The sequence below is a fragment of the Dermochelys coriacea genome, chromosome 10, assembly GCF_009764565.3.
Source record: "Dermochelys coriacea isolate rDerCor1 chromosome 10, rDerCor1.pri.v4, whole genome shotgun sequence".
NCBI classification, from domain to species: Eukaryota; Metazoa; Chordata; order Testudines; family Dermochelyidae; genus Dermochelys; species Dermochelys coriacea.
The window spans coordinates 43,228,797-43,247,452 of NC_050077.1; the positions used below are offsets into that span (position 1 = coordinate 43,228,797).

Below are 18,656 nucleotides of genomic sequence, written 5' to 3' on the forward strand. Positions count from 1 at the left end.
TACAGATATTCAAAATGTCCTTTACATTTTTTGACATAATGCTTGTTTCCTGGTTTGGTTTTTCTTGCAGGGCAAGCAGAATCCTCCCCCCTCCCATCCTTTGGGCATCTAATTCCGCTCAACACTAACATCATCTTTGCTGATGTGTCTATAATTAATGACAAAGCACAGCTTTGAATATTGGTCTGTTACTCTACGCTCCTTCCACAGACTGTAGGGCCATACAGCATTTTGCTTAGGTCCTGCATGAATAATGGTGAATGGTTTTAAGCCACCACTGCTTCTATTTATGTAGCATAGACTCAGGGACTGTTTTGGCTTTTGACCACTATTTTACTGCTATTGCCCTGAAACCAAGCAATATTGGATAAACAATGTTAAAGCGAAGATCTAGTTGACACTTTCAACAGATCAAATCTAAAATTTGCTTTTTGTAGGTCTCATAATACAGTGATTATTTTATAGCATGAGACAGCAGTTAGACAATGATTTACAGTGCCAGTTTACTTTACTTTACTTTCCCCTTTCCCAAGCAGGAATGCTTCATGTGATACTAGATGATCTCTGATTATTACAGCCTCACCAGCACACAAGAATACTCAAACCCACATTTGTATGGCCTCTGAGTAGCTCCTTTCCATGGATCAAGTCCCCCCATGGTACCCAGTAGTGTTGCTAGCTGGAAGTAAGGACTACAAAGTGTATTTTCCCTACCTCGAAGATAATGGACTGATTATTCTTTTTGAGGTAGAAGGCAAAGACATAAGTGTACATGAGTGTAGCACGACACTGGCAGAGGACGTCAACTGCTTTCTTCAGGAACTGCACCTCGATCCATGACATGTTGTGCTGCTGCATCTCCTCCATTTTCTGCTTCACCTGAGCATAGAGTTTGTGCTCAAAGCGCAGGCTCTGCATGTGGTTCATATAGCGGTTGCAGTAGAACAGGTACCTCTGCAGGGCTGCTCTGGATCGCTGTGTTAATTCCCATTAGGGAAAATAAAATAAATAGTTACAACAAAGTAATGGCTGAAAACTAGGAGAGAACAAATAGTCTGAAGGAATTCAACTCTGACCAACAGAACAGAGTTTCCATTCGGAAGAAGTTTTTGCACCTTTCAATAGATCAGGCTCAGATGGGACCCTGGCACCACTGAAACACACCCAGTCATAGCGCAGGTCTGAGTAAGCAGGTCCACACCCTCTGGGGAAAACCAGGTCAAAGAGGGCATTTGCACTGCAGGAGGAAATCCCAACCCATGACATTTAGGGTAATTAAACCACACTTCTAAAATACAATCCATTTACAGTACACATGCACACCTGCCAAGCACTGAATGAGGCAGGGAGAAGAGAGGAGAGCATGGAGGAATGTGCTACTGCATATGCACAATAGCAGGTTTAATTCTGACATTTACTAACTGCTGAGTGCTTGATTTTGCTTTAACAATCCAATGTAGATTTTTGTAGGTTTTTAAAAAGAAAACATTCTATTTTGCGCAACTAACACCCTAGCCCAATTATCAACAAGGTTTGAACTCTGGACCTTCTTCAGCTGAGCTAATAGAGTAATTTCAGTACCTGTCAGCAGGAGGAGGTTGTTATCCTCTATGGATCAGCCACTGAAGGACAATGACCACCACATTGAAGGCAGTGGGTTATACATGCAAGAGCTGCCCCATTTTATAGACAGCACAGCCAAGTGCAGATACGGCAGATTCTGGGAGGCAGCATGGTTAAGCAAGTGAGACTGTGTTCAACTATGTAGGAGATAACGGGTCTCTTCCCAGTTCTGTCAGAAGTGACCTTGTGTAATCTCAGGGGAGTATGAGCCTTTGCTCTTAATAATTTTGTACCCTTCACAAAAACTTTAACACCAACAGCAGTCAGCAAGGAAAAGACAGTTATCTTGAAGAACACCAGTTACAAAAAAGGTGTGTTGCTCATGTCTATTCCACAATAGATGTGCATGCTCGGCACATGCACTGGTGCCAGAAGTCTTTCCCCTAGCAGTACCTGTAGGGGAGCGCCCCTATCCCACCCCTGGAGTGGCGCCTCCACGGCGTGGTATAAGGGGAGCTGCATGCTCCCCCCGACCCTCAGTTCCTTCTTGCCAGACAACTCCAACAGAAGGGAAGGAGGGCGGGATGTGGAATAGATATGAGCAACACATCTTGAAGAACACCAGTTACAGAAAAGGTAACTGTCTTCTTTCAGTGATGGCTCATGTTTATTCCACAACAGGTGATTCCCAGCTATATCTGTTGGAGGTGGGTAGGAGTTCACAAACTCTCGGGACAGAGCACAGCCCTGCCGAACCCAGCGTCTGGGAGACCATCACATGATGTGAGGTGAATGTGTGAACTGAACACCATGTGGCACCCCTGCAAACGTCCTGAATGGGGACAAGGGCTAAAAAGGCAGCCGACGAGGCTTGCACCCTAGTTGAGTGTGCTCTCACAATCGATGGCAGAGGGATTCCCACCAGGTCATAATAGGTATGGATGCAAGAGGTGATCCATTTGGAGAGCCGCTGAGTAGAGATTGGACGACCCCTCGTGTTCGGCCAAGGCAATAAACAACTGTAAAGACTTCCTGAATGGCTTAGTCCGCTCCAGGTAAAAAGGCCAGAGCCTGTCTCACATCCAGTGTGTGGAGGCGGCACTCCTCACTGGGTGCATGGGGCAGAGGACTGGCAGGAAAATGTTGTGACCCAGGTGGTAGGCAGAGATCACCTTTGGGAGGAAGGAAGGATGTGGGCGGAGCTGCACCTTATTTTTATGGAACACCGTGTATGGGGGCTCAGAGGTCAGGGCCCTGAGTTCTGAGACCCATCTAGCAGATGTGATCACCACCAGAAAGGCTACCTTCCACGAAAGGTGCAACCAGGAGCATGTAGCTAATGGCTCAAAGAGGGGACCCGTCAGCCAGGCTAGCACCAAGTTCAGGTCCCACTGAGGGACTGGGGGCCTAACATATGGGAAGAGACTATCCAATTCCTTAAGGAATCGGCCAGTCATAGCATGGGAGAATACGGTGTGCCCCTGCACTGGCGGGTGAAAGGCTGATATGGCTGCCAAATGCACCTTGACCGACGAGGGCGCCAGGCCTTGGGCTCTAAGGTAAAGGAGATAGTCTAAAATGAACTGGATCAGGGCAGTCACAGGGGAAACGCTCTGCTCAATTGCCCATTGGGAAAACCAAGATCACTTTGCCAAGTAGGCTTGATGTGTGGAGGATCATCTGCTTTCCAAGAGGACGCACTGAACCCCTTCTGAGCATGCCCTTTCCTCCCAGCCTAACCATTGAGTAGCCATGCCGTGAGGTGTAGGAAGCAGGGAAGCAGGTCCGGGTGGGAAAGCAATGGCCACGGTGGGGCGACCACCAGGCTCGTGAGGGTCCCGTACTAATGTTACCAGGGCCATGCAGGGGCAATCAGGAGGACCTGGGCCCTGTCCGTCTTTATCTTTTCCAGGACCTTGCCGATCAGTGGGATTGGGAAGAAGGCAAAGAGAAGCTGGCCTGACCAGTATAGGAGGAAGGCATCGGAGATAGCGCCCATTCCCAGCCACCCCCCGAAGCAGAACCGGGAACACTGGTGGTTCTGCCAAGTTGCGAACAGGTCCACCTGGGGAGTTCTCCACTCTTGGAAAAAATCTGTGCATCCCCTCCGGGTGTAGAGACCACTCGTGCTGAGAAGAGAAGTCTCAGCTCAGGCAATCTACCCGTGAGTTCCGGGCACCCAGTAGGTGGCAGGCCTGTAGGCAAATGTTGTGGGCTATACAGAAGTCCCACAGCCTGAGGGCTTCCTGGCAGAGAAGCGGGCCCCGCCTTGCTTGTCGATGTAAAACATCAAGGCCATGTTGTCCATGAGAACCCTGACCACTCTGCCCTCCAGGTATGAGAGGAAGGCCACACATGCCAGCCAGACCGCCCTGAGTTCCTTAACATTTATATGAAGGGCAAGGTCTTGTGCAGACCACAGACCTTGGGTCTGAACGTCCCCCACATGGGCTCCCCACCCCAGGTCCGAAGCATTGGACACCAGCTCCACCGACGGGGGCCTACCCCTGAACAGGACCCGGCAGAGCATGTTCTCCGGGAAGGATCATCTGTGTAGGGAGGCAATCACCAGCCCGGGCACAGTGAGGACCTTGTCCATCCTGTCTCTGGCCTGGGAGAACACCAAGGCCAACTAGAGCTGGAGTGGCCTCATCCTGAGTCTGGCGTGGCGAACCACATATGTGCCTGCTGACATGTGACCCAGGAGCTGGAGACACGGGAAACTTTATGACCGTGTTGACGATCCCTTCCAGGGTCTCGAATCTGTCCAGTGGGAGGGAGGCCCTGGCCAGCGTCGCGTCCAGGACTGCCCCAATAAACTCTATGGGCTGTACCAGGACTAACGTGGACTTGGTGTCGTTCACCAACAGGCCCAGGGTGGCGCACGTGGACAGGAGGAGCGCCATGTGATCCCTCACCTGCAACCGGGAACTGCTCTTGACCATCCAGTCATCCAGACAGGGGAAGATCTGGACCCCACGATGTCTGAGGTAGGCCACCACCATAGATGTGAACTTTGTGAATACCCTGGGAACAGTGGATAGCCAAACGGGATGACCGTAAATTGGTAGTGCTCCTGTCCAACGTGAAACAGAGGAAGTACCTGTGCCCCTCGAATATATGAATGTGGAAGTACATGTCCTGCAGATTGAGGGCAGTGTACCAGTCCCCGGGATCCAGAGAGGGGATGATGGAGGCCAGAGAGACCATGTGGAATTTGAGCTTTACCATGTACTGGTTCAGGCCTCACAAGTCCAGGATGGGCCTGAGTCCCCCTTTGGCCTTCAGGACAAGGAAATAGCGGGAGTAGTACCCTTGCATTTGAACTCCGCTGGCACCACTTCCACCGCTCCTAAGCCAAGCCCACCTCCTGCTCGAGCAGGGCCTCATGAGAGGGGTACCCCAGGAGGGACAGGGGTGGAGGGTGGTTGGGCAGGGTAGAGGTAAATAGGAGGGTGTAGCCCCAGGAGATGGTGTTGAGGACCCATCGGTCCAAGGTCAGCCGCGACCACTCCGGGAGGAAAGCGCACAACCGATTGGAGAAGGGAAGCTTTATTACAGATGGATCCCTGGTGTGAACTGGTAGGTCGCCCACGGACGTCCCGTCAAAACTGACGTTTCCCTGCCTGTTTACCCTTGGAGGACCCAGGCTGTGAGACAGACCGGGACTGCCTCTGTGGGCGTTTCTTATAGTCCTGTGACTTTTTATAAGTATTTAGAGTGGATGGCCTGGGTGGGAGTCTGCTGTGGCTTAAACTTAGGTCTAGCTGGAGCTGGAACATAGAGGCCAAGTGTCTTAAACATAGTGCGGGAATCTTTCAGGCCGTGCAGCTTTACGTCCATCTGTTCCACAAACAGGGCCTTGCCATCAAACGGGAAGTCCTGCAAGGAGTTCTGCGCCTCACTGGACAGCCCAGACAGCAGAAGCCACGAGAAGCTTCCTCATGGACACCACGGAGGCCATGGACCATGCAGCTGTATCTACTGTATCCGACACTGCCTGCAGGGTTGCCCTGGCAGCCGCTGTACCCTCCTCCACCAGAGCTTTGAACTCCTTCCTGTCACGCTCCTGGAGGGAGTCCTCGAATTTGGGTAGAGCGCCCCACAAATTGAACTCATACCGACCCAGGAGAGCCTGATGGTTCGCCACCCTTAACTAGAAACTTGAGGACAAATAAACCTCTCCCCCAAATAAGTCCAGCCTCCTTGAGTCTTTATTTTTTGGAATAGGGGCTGGTTGGCCCTGCCGCTCCCTGTGGTTGACCGACTTGACCACCAGGGAGTTGGGGGCAGGGTAGGTGTACAGGTATTCATGCCCCTTTGCGGGCACAAAGTACTTCCGTTCAGCCCTGTTAGAGATGGGAGGCAAGGAAGCCAGGGTTTGCCACAAGGCTTTTGAAATTTTTGCCACCCCTTCGTGGAGTGGGAGAGCCACTCTGCCCGACATCGAGACCGACAGGACAATGAAGAGGGAGTCTGAGGGTTCCTCTACCTCCTCGGCCTGAAGGTTGAGGCTTGATGCCACCCTTTTCAGTAGTTCCTGGTGGGCTTTAGAGTCCTCCTGCAGGACAGAGGGAGGAGGAGCCATAATCGCCTAATCGGCGGGGGTGTGAGGAGGCGGGCACAGTACTCTGCATATCCACCAGTACTGGGGGTCCCACCACTCGGTAGCCCTCTGGTCATGGACACGAAGATGCTCATCCCACCGACTCCTTCCTAGGAGGCTGCGAGAGAGAGGTCGACGGCCGTTCCGAGGCTGCAGCCACCGAGTGAGCCCCGACCGGGGGCTGCGTCGGGGCCACGGAACCCATTGGTACCATGGTGCCTGCCAAGGAGCCCGGTGCCACTGCACATGCTGTGGCACTGGCGGAGCAGGCTGTTCAGCCTTACTGGCCCCTCCCATTGATTTACGGCTATGAAGGGAGGTCAGGACGGCATACGACTTGTCGCTGTCCCTGGACCAGGAGAAGCGTCGTCGTTGGGAACGGTGCCGACCACGAGACCGCAATCCCAACGTGGAGGAACGGTACCGCAGGTAGTAGAAGCTGCTCCACGATCGGCTCCAGTGGACGGATCCGTGACAGCGAGGTGCCGGTGATCGATGCCCAGAACTGCAGGAGTGGTGCCATGACGGGGTCCTGGAGTGAGAAGACGAATGGGAACGGCGTCGATGTTGCATAGTGACTGGCTACGGTAGCCCCTCGGAGACGAGTGCCTTCAGTGCCATCTGTCTCAGTCTCAACGGGGCCCACTCCTCGAGGCAGAGCGGTGTCTAGAGCCCGTTAGTCAGAACCCAGCCAGACAACCTGGTAGGGGTCGACGATGACCGCTCCGTGCATAGTCCACGCCGGTCGCTGAGCAGTGAACAGTATCAGGAACATTCCCTCTACCACGAACAGTACCGAGCAGGGGGCGACTGTAGAGATCCCATTGGTGGTTTGCCTCTGGACTGGGGAGCCAGAGTTGGTGGTCCTCATGGTACTGGCAGGACATAACATCCCGGCCTGCTTGCAGGGCCTCCGGCATGGAGGCCATCTGGACATCTGGGGAAGCCTGCTCCGAATGCGCTGGGCTACTCCGCTCAACCTGAGTGGAAGGCTTGGAGGCCGATGGGGACCAAGGACTGCCCAACATGGGTCTAGCCTCTCCCCTGGTCTTGCTCCGGTGCCGCAGCAGAAAAGGCCTCCTCTTAGCCTTCTTGGCATCCCCACTGATGCGGAGTGGTGCCGACTGGTAGATGGCACCGAGGGGTTGCCGTGCACAGACACCGTAACCAGTGCCAACTCGGAGCGGTGCACTGGAGTTGGAGTTAACGCCGACTCCATCAGAATAGCCCCGACCCGAATGTCCCTTTCCCTCTTGGTCCAAGGCTTGAAAGACCTGCAAATCTTGCAGCGATCGCCGAGATGGGTTTCCCCCAGACAGTGCAAACAGTCTGCATGCAGAGCACTCACTGGCATCGGCCGCCTACAAGTGTTGCGCAACTTAAAGCCCGGACCCGGGTGCACTAAACTAAACTAATCTAACTCTTTCAACTACAAGTACTACTACAATGAACGAACGAGAGTTCTAAAGGAAAGCTGCAGACAAGCTGGAGCAGAGCAGTTCCGAAGCACCTTCACTGGCGGCAAGAAGGAACTGAAGGTGGGGGGAGTGCGCAGCGCCCCTTATACCATGCCTTGGAGGCTCCACTCCAGGGGTCGCTAGGGGCACTCCCCTTTGGGTACTGCTAGGGGAAAAACTTCCAGCACCAGTGCACGTAGTGAGCACGCACACCTATTGTGGAATACACATGAGCAATCACTCAAAGAAGAACATAACTCTAGAACCTCACTTGCTCCCAGCCAAGTGCATCTTCATTTAAATCAGTGGTTCTCAACCATTTCTAGGTCATGACCCACCTCAGAGTTTCAGAAGGTGTGGGAAACAAATCATGAAAGAGAGAGAGCGCGAGAGAGCGCGTGCGCGCACATGGACCCAGGTTACAACCGAAGTTTTGGGCCTCCCACTCCCATCTAGTTATGGGAGAGGGAAGGCGGTCAGCGAATTCAGGCCTTAAGGCAAAAGATATTGAGATCGACAAGGAAGAGGCCATGTCAGCAGAAGAAGAAAGAGCAGGGGTGTGTCCCCTAGCCAGAGTTTTGTTGTATTCATATGTGACCACAAGAAAATGTGGGGAGTGGAAACCAGGAGTGGGAATTTTGTTCAGCATTTAACATTCAACAGGCACCCACCTTGTCCCAACAGTATTAAAGACGCTCAAGAAAGGCAGGCTAGCCAACCAGGGTTGGTCCTAAACAATTTACTATCCTTCAAAGCTCATTTTATCCAATCCCTTAATGGATATTTGCCGAGCAGCAAAAGGCATCCCTTTGACCACAGGGCCATACCCTGGCAGATTTCAAATCCCTGCTGCAAACCAAGCAGACATTAGAGCAGCTCAAAAAAAAACTGCCAGAGAAGTTTTGATAATGGGAAGAGTTAGCCAACTGTATCAGAGGGGTTGTTACAACTCATCTGTATTGATCTGTATTGTATTGTTATGGGTCATCTGGTATTACATACCCTTTAAATGGCATTTGACAAGTAGGCACACATGTTTTTGTCACAAGACCTTAGTTAGCATGCATCTCCTTACAAAGCCAGTTACCTATAGATGAAGCACAAGACTGCGTGCATGCTGGCACCCAAAAAACAAAATCTAAGGAAGAACTTTTTTATTATTTATTTTTTTAAAGGAGGCCCTCTGTTCCCATTGGATACCTGAAGATATGTGCCCCCATTTCAACTTTAGCTCCCTTGTGGCCACTACTGCTTCTAAGTGGAAAATAAGATTGTCACTCAAAACCCCAACCAGACCAGAATGGTGATTAATCTCATCTCTGTCTCAGCATCACTGCTAATCCCTGCCATTCCATGCTGTTAGACCCACAAAGTAAACCCACATCTTCTGTACAGTTGTTAGATGCTCAATAGACCATTGGGATGGTCAAAATCATCTCCTTAAGGACATTCAACAATTGTTTTCAGGAATTTAACAGGAAGTGGTACACTATGGGTCATTTCATTCCAGTATGTGCGTACAGTGCAGCACACAAGGGCCTGATCCTCACTGCAACCTCTGGGTCCAACCCACAAAGGAAATTAATATCCTAATTAGAACACTGATTTACACCCTTCCAAGTCAAGTGCTGGTTATAGGTTACTACAGTGTGGTTGTAAGAAATAATACTTATGACCAAGATTGATTGTACAGCCAAAAATATTTTTTTTAAATTACATTTTCAGATTAGCAGCTAGAGATGAAAAATTAAATAGTTTCACTTTACCGATATTTACACTATATCAAGGAAAAACCTGATCTTAGAGTATGGGAAAGAGGTGCATATATTTAGTATGGAGAAATGCATCACTGATGAATAGTACAATGACATGCACAGGATAAATATGATGTGCAGAAGATGGCTTATTATATACTTCAGTACGTTACAGCCATTTGTAGTACGGGGTGTTTCAGGAAATATGCTAGTTACCAGCTATAGGAACACTTAGCCAAAGTGGGTGAAATGAATTGCTACAATCTGCTGTATACAGGGTGCAATCCCTCCCCGTTTGTGAGAGTCCTCCTAGTTGTACTACCCATATTCACACTACAATGTTTAACCCAGCTGCAAGTATACCCAGGACTTCTATTCAATGAGCCTGCCTTTCAAGAACATCTCAGTGAATGTGATCCATGCAATCAACAAACCAGCAGGCAACAAGAATGACAAATAGCACAGTTTAAAATGTTCTGAAGACATTGTACATTGACCTTATCCCAATAGGAAGATTTCATCGTTGTGATCGAATTTAAATGTTTTTTGGAGGTTAACTGTCAACCTTCACTACTTGTGAATTTTAACAAGAGTAACAATATATGGTATTTAAAGGTTTACAAAGCCCAAAAGAAAATGTTCCTCAAAACTAGATGTTCTTTCAATGCCCACCAAGAGTTATGTACTCACCTCCTGTGCATCTCTTGCTGCCTTTGCATCATCCTCATTGTAGCGATTACAGTTGTACCTGAAAAAAAGACAAAGACTGAATTCATGGAATTCAAGTTAAAACATGTAGAATGTTGGCAATACAGCTGCCCTATCCTTCCACCAGATTAAGGTTCTAAACCTACCAGGCAGATCCATGTGGCTCCCAAGGGCCAAGACACACCCAGCAGAACTCTGCTTTACAGTTCTGGTTCCGACAGACCATGTGGTTGCAGCCTCCATCTTTTTCGATGGTCACATGGCATTTTGGGCATTCCTGTGAACAGAACAGACACTGCGATCAATGTTAGAAGCAGGACATGTGCTCCAATCTTTCCGATCTTGTTAGAACACCACAACACGAATATGGAACCTAATACAGCCAACTTGGTTCACAACAAAGCTGTGAAAAATTACACACCCTCAGAAATGAAATGGGCAGGAAAAAAGTCAATATGATCCTCTTCCCTCCTGAGTCAGGCCCCAAGAGACTTTCAAATACTGGAAAAGGCATAACTATAAAGCTTGAAGAATGACTCATCCGGTTACATGACTAGTCACTGTAAGCTGACTTGCCAATATTGCCCTGGTACTTCAGGGGAAAAAGGTAATTTTATGATCATCAGTAATAACTGTTCTACTACTACTACCAGCAGCTAATAAAGTGGCTCACAGTAGACTAAGTGTGCTCCACACGTTGGGAGTTTACTTTTTTTTTTTTTTTTTAAAACTTTGAAGACCAAGGCTGAGATAGACCAAGATAGACTTACATCAGCAAGACTTTTTGGATTGGCTGAAAATTGTAAAGTATTTAACATCTAGCTGCCACTTATAGAAGCCAAACTGTTATTTTTTTTAAAGTTGTCCCCAACATGTAAAGAGCTATTGTATTCAAATGTTCCCTCTGTTTGGGCAGAATGTCTCAACATCCCAATTTAGGCAGTGGAATTTGTTTTTCAGACATTTCTTGTAATGAACACCGGAAGTGTTTTCGCAGCATGCTGCTTTCTTTTGGTCTATTCCAGCATGTACACTCAATATCAGAGCTCAAAGTGCCCTGGAGGCTGTCTTGGATCAGTGACAACAACTGTGATCACATTTCATCTAAAAAAATATCTGAAAACCTCAGAAAAAGAAAAGTTCTTCCTTCTAAAATTCAGCCTCCCCGCCCCATCACTAAACAGGTCATTAGTTCACCTTCACACAATATGCCTACAATAAAATAGAATGGAATTAATGATTCCCACCTCATACACACTTTCCCCGTGGTGATTTTCACATTCCTGTTTTACCCTCCTCTCCCCGCACATGCCACCCCAATCAAGGCCTTGCATTACTGCAAGGGATTGGGTGGTAATCCCTCTGGAGTCTGCCGACAATTTTCAGTTGGCTATAGGGTAAAGAGGTGCCAGGAATGCAGCACTGACCGTGACAACCCTTTCCAAAACAGATTTTCCTAAACCCAGGGCCCCAGCCATATAAACCATCAATGTCATTAGTAAGACAGTGTCTCATCCTTTATTGTATTCATGGGCTACCTTCATTCTTACATGGTATTGTCAGGAAATCAAATAATATTTCTCTTAGCATAATTTAATGATTGCTACATTACACACGCACAATATTTGCTGACTTGCCTATTGTGTGGTAAATAGTTGAAGCAAGACCCAGAGAAAAACATTTCCAGGGCTTCTCATAAACCAATATGCAAACTGCTATGTGGCTGTAGCAGTAGAGAGCGTGAGTGTGTGGATATAGTCATCTTCATCAGCTAAGGGAAAATCTCTACACTATTTGCCAAACTGCAAAAAAATACCAAGAATATGATTTCTATTTCTTGCACTCTTGGGGCATACCTGTGCAACCTGTTCATTTATTTCAGAACACAATTCCAAACACTTTGTGCAAAGCCACTTTTACAATCTGGACTTCAGTTTTACTTATTTACATTTCAGGATTGGAGTCTTGAGACAGAAATAGGATGTTTCTAAATGTAACTCCTGGCTTGGGAACAGGGAAGAGAAAATTACTCACCTTGCAGTAACTGAAGTTCTTCAAGATGTGTGTCCTGTGGGTGCTCCACTCTAGGTGATGGTGCGTCCCGGCTCCGTTGATCAGAGATCTTTGGTAGCAGTGCCTGGTCGGGATGCACACACTCAGTTGGTATCTCCCATCTCGTTGGAATCTTCCTGAGTGCGTGCATCCCGCACCCTCCTCAGTTCCTTCTCTACCGTGGAGAAATCATACTAGTACTCCAAAGTAGAGGGGAGGAGGGCAGGGAGCGGAGCACCCACAGGTACACATCTCAAAGAACTTCAGTTACTGCAAGGTGAGTAACTTACTCTTCTCTTTTGAGTGCTGTCCCTGTGGGTGCTCCACTGTAGGTGAATGTGTAGCAATACCCACTATGGTTGGTGTAACTTTGGAAATGATGCAGTGAGTACTATAGAGAGTATATGGCCTGCTATGGTATCTGCCATGGTATCTTGCGTGATAGCATAGTGTTTGGCAAACGTGTTCAGAGGACCATGAAGCTGCTTTACAGATGTCAGGAACAGGTACGTTACGTAGGAAGGCAATGGATGTCGATATAGCTCGAGTGGAGTGAGTTCTAACACCTTTGGGAGGTTGAATATTTTGAGTACTATAACAGGATCTGATGCAGTTAGAGATCCACTTGGACAGACGTTGCTTAGAGATAGCTGCACCTTTCGATCTTTCAGTAATGGAGACAGAGTCCGTGGAGACTTACAGAATGGCTTAGTCCTGTCTAAATAAAAGGCAATTGCTCACCTGATGTCGAGAGTATACAGGGTTGCCTCAAGGAGTCTTGTGAGGATTAGGATAGAAAGTAGGTAAGTATATTGGTTAGTTAAGGTGGAAAGTGGATACCACCTTAGGGAGACATTTAGGATGTGGTCTCAGAGTGACTTTGTCTTTGGAGAAGGTTGTTTAGGGAGGATAGGCCATCAGGGCACTTATTTCACCTACTCTCCTTGCTGATGTTATTGTAACTAAGAAAGCTACCTTCATGGACATATGAAGAAGAGACGAGGTAGTCAAGGGCTTGAATGGAGGTTTCATGAGACCGTGAAGAATGAGGTTAAGATTCCATGTAGCTGCTGTTGGGTAAATTTACAGGTAGAGATTTTGTAGGCCCGCGAGAAATCGTTTTATGGTGGGAGAGTCCGTTGATGGAGAACATGCGGAGTAGGTAAGGATACCACGATTGTCTGGGCCAAGCCGGGGCAATAATTATGACCCGAGCATATCGTCTATGATCTTCCAAAGAACCCTGTGTAGCAGAGGGATGGGTGGGAAGGCGTTCAGGAGAGAGTTGTTCCATGGAATGAAGAACGCGTCTCCAAGGCATGCAGTCCCCAGTCCTGCTCTGGAGCAAAAAACAGGCGACATTTTCGATTCTGGGTTGTGGCAAAGAGGTCTATTGACAGTGTGCCCCAGAGGGAGAAGAGCTGTTGAAGTAGTGAGGAGTGCAGTTCACATTCATGTTCTGTCGAAAAGTGCCTGCCGAGTGCGTCAGCAGTGGCAGACGGGTAGGTATGAGGCAATGATTTGTATTTGATGTTGGGTGCACCAATTCCATAGTCGGATGGCTTCCATGCAAAGGGAATGTGATCGGGCTCCCCCTTGTCTGTTGATGTAGTACATACATGCTATGTTGTCAGTTAAGACCCGAACAGATTTGTTCTTTATGACGGGAAGAAAGTGAAGGCATGCTCGTCGCACTGCTCTGAGCTCTAAGAGATTTATGTGTAGGTGTGTCTCTGATGCAGACCACCGGCCTTATGCTCTGCATCCCCCTAGATGCACTCCCCAGCCGATTAGGGAAGCGTCCGTGGTGAGCATGAGCGTTGGGGATTGTTGCTGGAAGGGAACGCCTGTGCAGAGGTTTTCTGGTCTTCTCCACCAGTGTAGGAAAGCTAGAACATTGGGAGGAGAAGTTAGCAGCGTCCCTAAGGTGTGTCTGTTGGGTTTGAAGTTGCAGTTGAGCCAGCCCTGAAGACATCTCAGATGTAGCCTGGCGTGCTGGACCACGAAGGTGGTGGTTGCCATGTGACCAAGGAGCTGTAGGCAGATTCTTGTCTGTGTCCTGGGACGGATAGAAAGCATGTGTATCAGTTGTGTGATAGTGAGGAATCTGCGATTTGGGAGTGAGGCTCTGCTTCGGATTGAGTCCAGATGAGCTCCAATGAACTCGATCTGTTGGGTAGGTGTCAGGGTGGATTTCTGGACGTTTATTTGGAGGCCTAGGCTGTGAAAGAGGGAGATGGCAAAATGGGTAGCTTGAGGTGTCTCGCCATAGGAGTTGTCCTTGATGAGGCAATCGTCCAGGTAGGGAAAAAGTGTGATTCCATGTCCGTGGAGGCGAACCATGACCACGGCTAGAGTCTTGGAAAAGACTCTTGGCGCTGTGGAAAGGCTGAAAGGAAGAACTCTGTATTGAAAATGGTCGTGACCAATTGGGAATCGTAGGAAGCGTCTGTGAGCTGGATGAATTGGTATATGAAAATAAGCATCCTGTAGGTCAAGGGCTGTGAACCAGTCCCCTAAATCAAGTTCAGGAATTATTGTGCTCAGTGTGACCATCTTGAATTTTTGTATCCTCATGGATTTGTTCAATTGGCGCAAGTCCAGTATAGGCCTCCATCCCCCCGTCTTTTTCTGGGTCAGAAAGTAATGGAGTAGAACCCTTTCCCTCGATGATGTGTCGGTACAGTTTCCACTGCGCCTAGTTGTAGAAGGTGAGCCACTTCTATGCGAAGTAGGTGCTCATGAGAGGGGTCCCTGAAGAGAGACAGGGAAAGGGGAAGGGTAGAATATAAAGGGGATAGAGTAACCGGACTGAACTATTTTGAGGACCCAGCAGTCCTCTGTAATCCACTGCCAGGCATGTTAGAAACTCTGGAGGCGGTGGACAAACAGGCAAGTAGGCAGTGGATTCAAGGGGAGGTCCTGCAGACCCTCGACCAACGTTTCAAAATTGTTTATTCCCTGCTGGGTGGGAGGTAGTTGCTTGAGCTTGATTTTGTCTGCGCTTAGGGATTCTAGTGTGACTCCTAGTTACGTCATATGATTTGGGTTGAGGCCGATAATACTGTTGCGTGTGTGGTCTTTAGTAGGGTTGGTATTGTCATCTTCTGGAAAAAGATGGGTGAATGCCCGGGGTGCGCAGCGTAGCTCAAAAGTCTTTCATGGTGTGGAGGAGTTCACTGGTTTTTTTGGAGAAAAGTTTATCCTTATCAAAGGGAGGTCCTCTGCTTTGGTCTGCAGATCTTTAGGGATGCCAGATGCAGAGTGCCATGAAGATCTGTGCATAACCACAGCAGTTGCAGTAGTACAGGCTGCTGTGTCTGCCGTGTCTAGAGCTGCTTGTAGGGCTGTTCTGGAAATTAACTGGACCTCAACCAGGATTGATTCGAAGTCTGTTCTCCTATCCTCTGGAATGTAGGAGGCAAATTCAAAAGTTTACTGTAATTATCAAAGTCGAAGCTGGTGAGGAGGACAGAATAATTCGCAATTCTGAATTGTAGAGTGGAGGACGTGTAAACCTTACGATCGAAGACGTCAAGGCGTTTAAGGTCCTTGTCTTGCGGAGTGGGCTGATATTGTGGCTGTTTTATCTGTTGTGCAACTGCATCCATGACAAGAGAGTTCGGTTGTGGATGAGAAAATAGGAAGTTAGCGTCCTTAGCGGGAACTCTTAGTATTTACTAGTAGTACTTACATTCAGCCTTTTGCAGGTTGGTAATAAAGAAGCTGGAGTTTGCCAGAGAATGTCGGCTGGCTCCAAGAGTGCCTCGTTTATGGGGAGCATGATCTCTGAGGGCGCAGAGTTGAAGGATTCTGAGGAGTCTGTGTTGTGTTTCCTGAACCTCTTCTAAGGGGATGTCTTGATTGAGTGCCACCCTCTTGAAAAGTTCTTTAAATTGTTTACAGTCATCCCCGTTCTGTGTAGGTAGAGGGCTCGGTCTGGAGCTGATGGAGCGTCAGGGGTCAGTGAGTCAGGATTTGGTCCATAGCTCATGTTCTCAGGAGGGGGTTCAGGCACTCTAGAAGTGGACGGAGCTGGAGATCGAGGCACAGAAAGAGGTAGTGGTCTAGAAGAGGTCTAACGTTGAGTGGTAGGAGGATGTGGCCCAAGGGTTCCACTGAGGCCAAGGCATAGGGTAGGAGATCTCAGGTGCCGTCGACGGAGGGGTGAAGCAGGGAAACAGATTGGTGGTTGTGAGCCGTGACCTGAAGGGGAAAAGGTTCCAGTGGAGGAAGAGAGGCAGGTGGGGAGAACTCCACCTGCTGCTGTACATCAGGCTTGCTATCAGTAAAGGTAGCCAGCTCAGGTGGGGAGAGCGACTGTTCAAAAAATGAGCCCTGCGTGTCCAGGAGTGGGAAGTTAGGTTCAGGTGGTACTGAGAGGTCACCTTGAGTGAGAAACGGTTGCTCCTGCTCCCTGGGCTGCGCTGAGCCTGAACTGTGCTCTAGCCCATTGTCAACTGAAAGCCTCACTGGTGCCCTGGGATTTATGGAGGAGCCCTGCTGGGGGTCCGCTGCTGGTGCCGGGGTGGGTGGCAAGTTTGGTGCCAATGTTCTTTCCAGCACAGGGGCAGAGCGCGCAGTCAGCACCGTGGCTATTTTTAGCCCGGAGGGAGTCAGTGCTGACGTTCTTGTCTGCACTGGAGCAGAGCGCACAGTCCGCACCACGGCTATTTTTAGCGCTGAAGTGCTCAATGCCGCGGAAGCCTTCCCAGCACAGGAAGTCGGGTTCCTGCCTCTGCGGGAGCCGTGGCTGAGATGTTGTGACAGCCTGAGGCTCCTGCCTTCTGCGCTGTCAATACAGAGGGTAAGGATCTCGCGGGAGACCCTTTACCCTTGTTAAAGTCTCTGCTCGGAGACTGTTGCTGCTACAGAAAGGCTGAAGCCATGCTCCCAACTGGCTCTGAACTGGCCAGGGAGTGTAAGGGAGAGGTTTTAGCTTTCCCCATCTCCGAAGGCGGCTGCAGAGATTTTTCCATTTTAAGCCGCAGGTCCCTGTTGCAACAAGCCCTGGTCTTGAGGCTTGCGCAGTGAAGGCATTTTGCAGGGACGTGTGTTTTGCCAAGACACTTCACACATCTTGAGTGCCCATCAGACCTTGGCATGGAGTCCTGACAGGAAACATACTTCTTGAATCCTGAAGCCCCGGGCATACTGAATTGGAAATGGCAGGGGAAAGTGTCTCAGCGGGAAACAAGCCTGAGGTGAAAAGGTTTTTTGTTTGTTTTTTTAAACTAAGTAACTAAACTATGTAACTATTCTAAAGAAAGGGAAACAACTGGGATGTAATTAATAACTATTTCTATGTTCTTTGTTACTGTTTTCTACAAAGACCAGGGAAGAGAAGCAGTACTGCCCCGAGTCCCATCTTCAGCTGAGGACAGTTGAGAAGGAACTGAGGAGGGTGCGAGACGCACGCACTCAGGAAGATTCCAACGAGATGGGAGAAACCAACTGAGTGTGTGCGTCCCGACTAGGCACTGCTACCAAAGATCTCTGATCAACGGTGCTGGGACACACTGTCACCTCGAGTGGAGCACCCACAGGGACAGCACTCGAAGAAGAAGAAATGTTATTTTTTTTTCTTTTTCAGAGCACCATGCAGCCAGTCAAACTTCCTTAAGCTCCCTGACCCAGGTTAGCCATGTTGCATTATAACCAAGTGAGTGAGCAGTAACTATTCTCCCCAATTCCTCAGAAGTGTCAGGAAAACAATTTCCTAGGTGCTTGGCTGCTCCCCACCCTGCTATCACGATAGTATCTAAGCATCTCAGCCTTTAATGTACTCATCCTCACAACACCCTAGAGGGGTAAAGCAGCGATACAATCTCTGTTTTACAGATGGGAAATTGAGACACTGAGTGTCAAAGGGTAGTGTCCAAGGTCATGCAGGAAGTCTGTGGCAGAGAAGGAAATGAATCCAGATCTCCCAAGACCAGGTTAGTGCCATAACCACTGGACCTGCCCTCCTCTAAAATGTTAAGTTTAAAAACTTTCAGACGTTTAAATGCCTTTCCCATCATCCACCCATGACCCCTTTTTCTAGGAAAAACCAGGAAGAGCAAGCAGACCTTGCAATATGACCCAAATGTCAAATTCTCACCAAAACAGTCTCCTCCTCTCTGTCCTCACAGTTACACAGGGAGCAGTTAGCTCAACTGCCTCTGATCTCCACGGCATCGCACCAAGAGAGAAGTATCTCCACCAGGCCCTAATGCAACTAAGGCTTTCTAGGTTAAAGACAATGACCCAAGTTGCACCAGAAATCTATTACAAAGGTAGTGCCCCATGACCTACACTAGTTTAATTTTTTATTACGGTAGCATTCTAGTGGTGGACCAGGACATTCGCTCTTCAAGAAATACCCCTCAACTAACAGTCTGCGGCATTCTGCACCATCTTTAAGTGTTGCTCCACATGCAGTAATCCTGTTATGACAATGGCCTGGATTGCTGAGAGAAGGTCACTAGATTAAGAGATCACTGCCTTTGTGTTAATTAAAAGGTGCTTTACCCA

The 18,656-nt window shown here is 48.8% G+C and overlaps 1 protein-coding gene across 3 annotated transcripts in view; it reads right to left on the minus strand.

Annotated features, from left to right (window-relative positions):
• ARIH1 (ariadne RBR E3 ubiquitin protein ligase 1) overlaps positions 1-18,656 on the minus strand; it is a 114,770-nt gene that overhangs the window by 8,475 nt on the left and 87,639 nt on the right. For 2 of the 3 annotated variants that reach the window (XM_038418656.2, XM_038418654.2), the window contains 3 exons: positions 10,235-10,365; positions 10,071-10,128; positions 715-987 (listed from right to left, as the gene is read on the minus strand). In XM_038418656.2, the coding sequence (XP_038274584.1) occupies positions 715-987; positions 10,071-10,128; positions 10,235-10,365 (462 nt within the window). The remainder of the gene's footprint in view (positions 1-714; positions 988-10,070; positions 10,129-10,234; positions 10,366-18,656) is intronic. The other variant, XM_038418655.2, reaches the window with a different exon arrangement.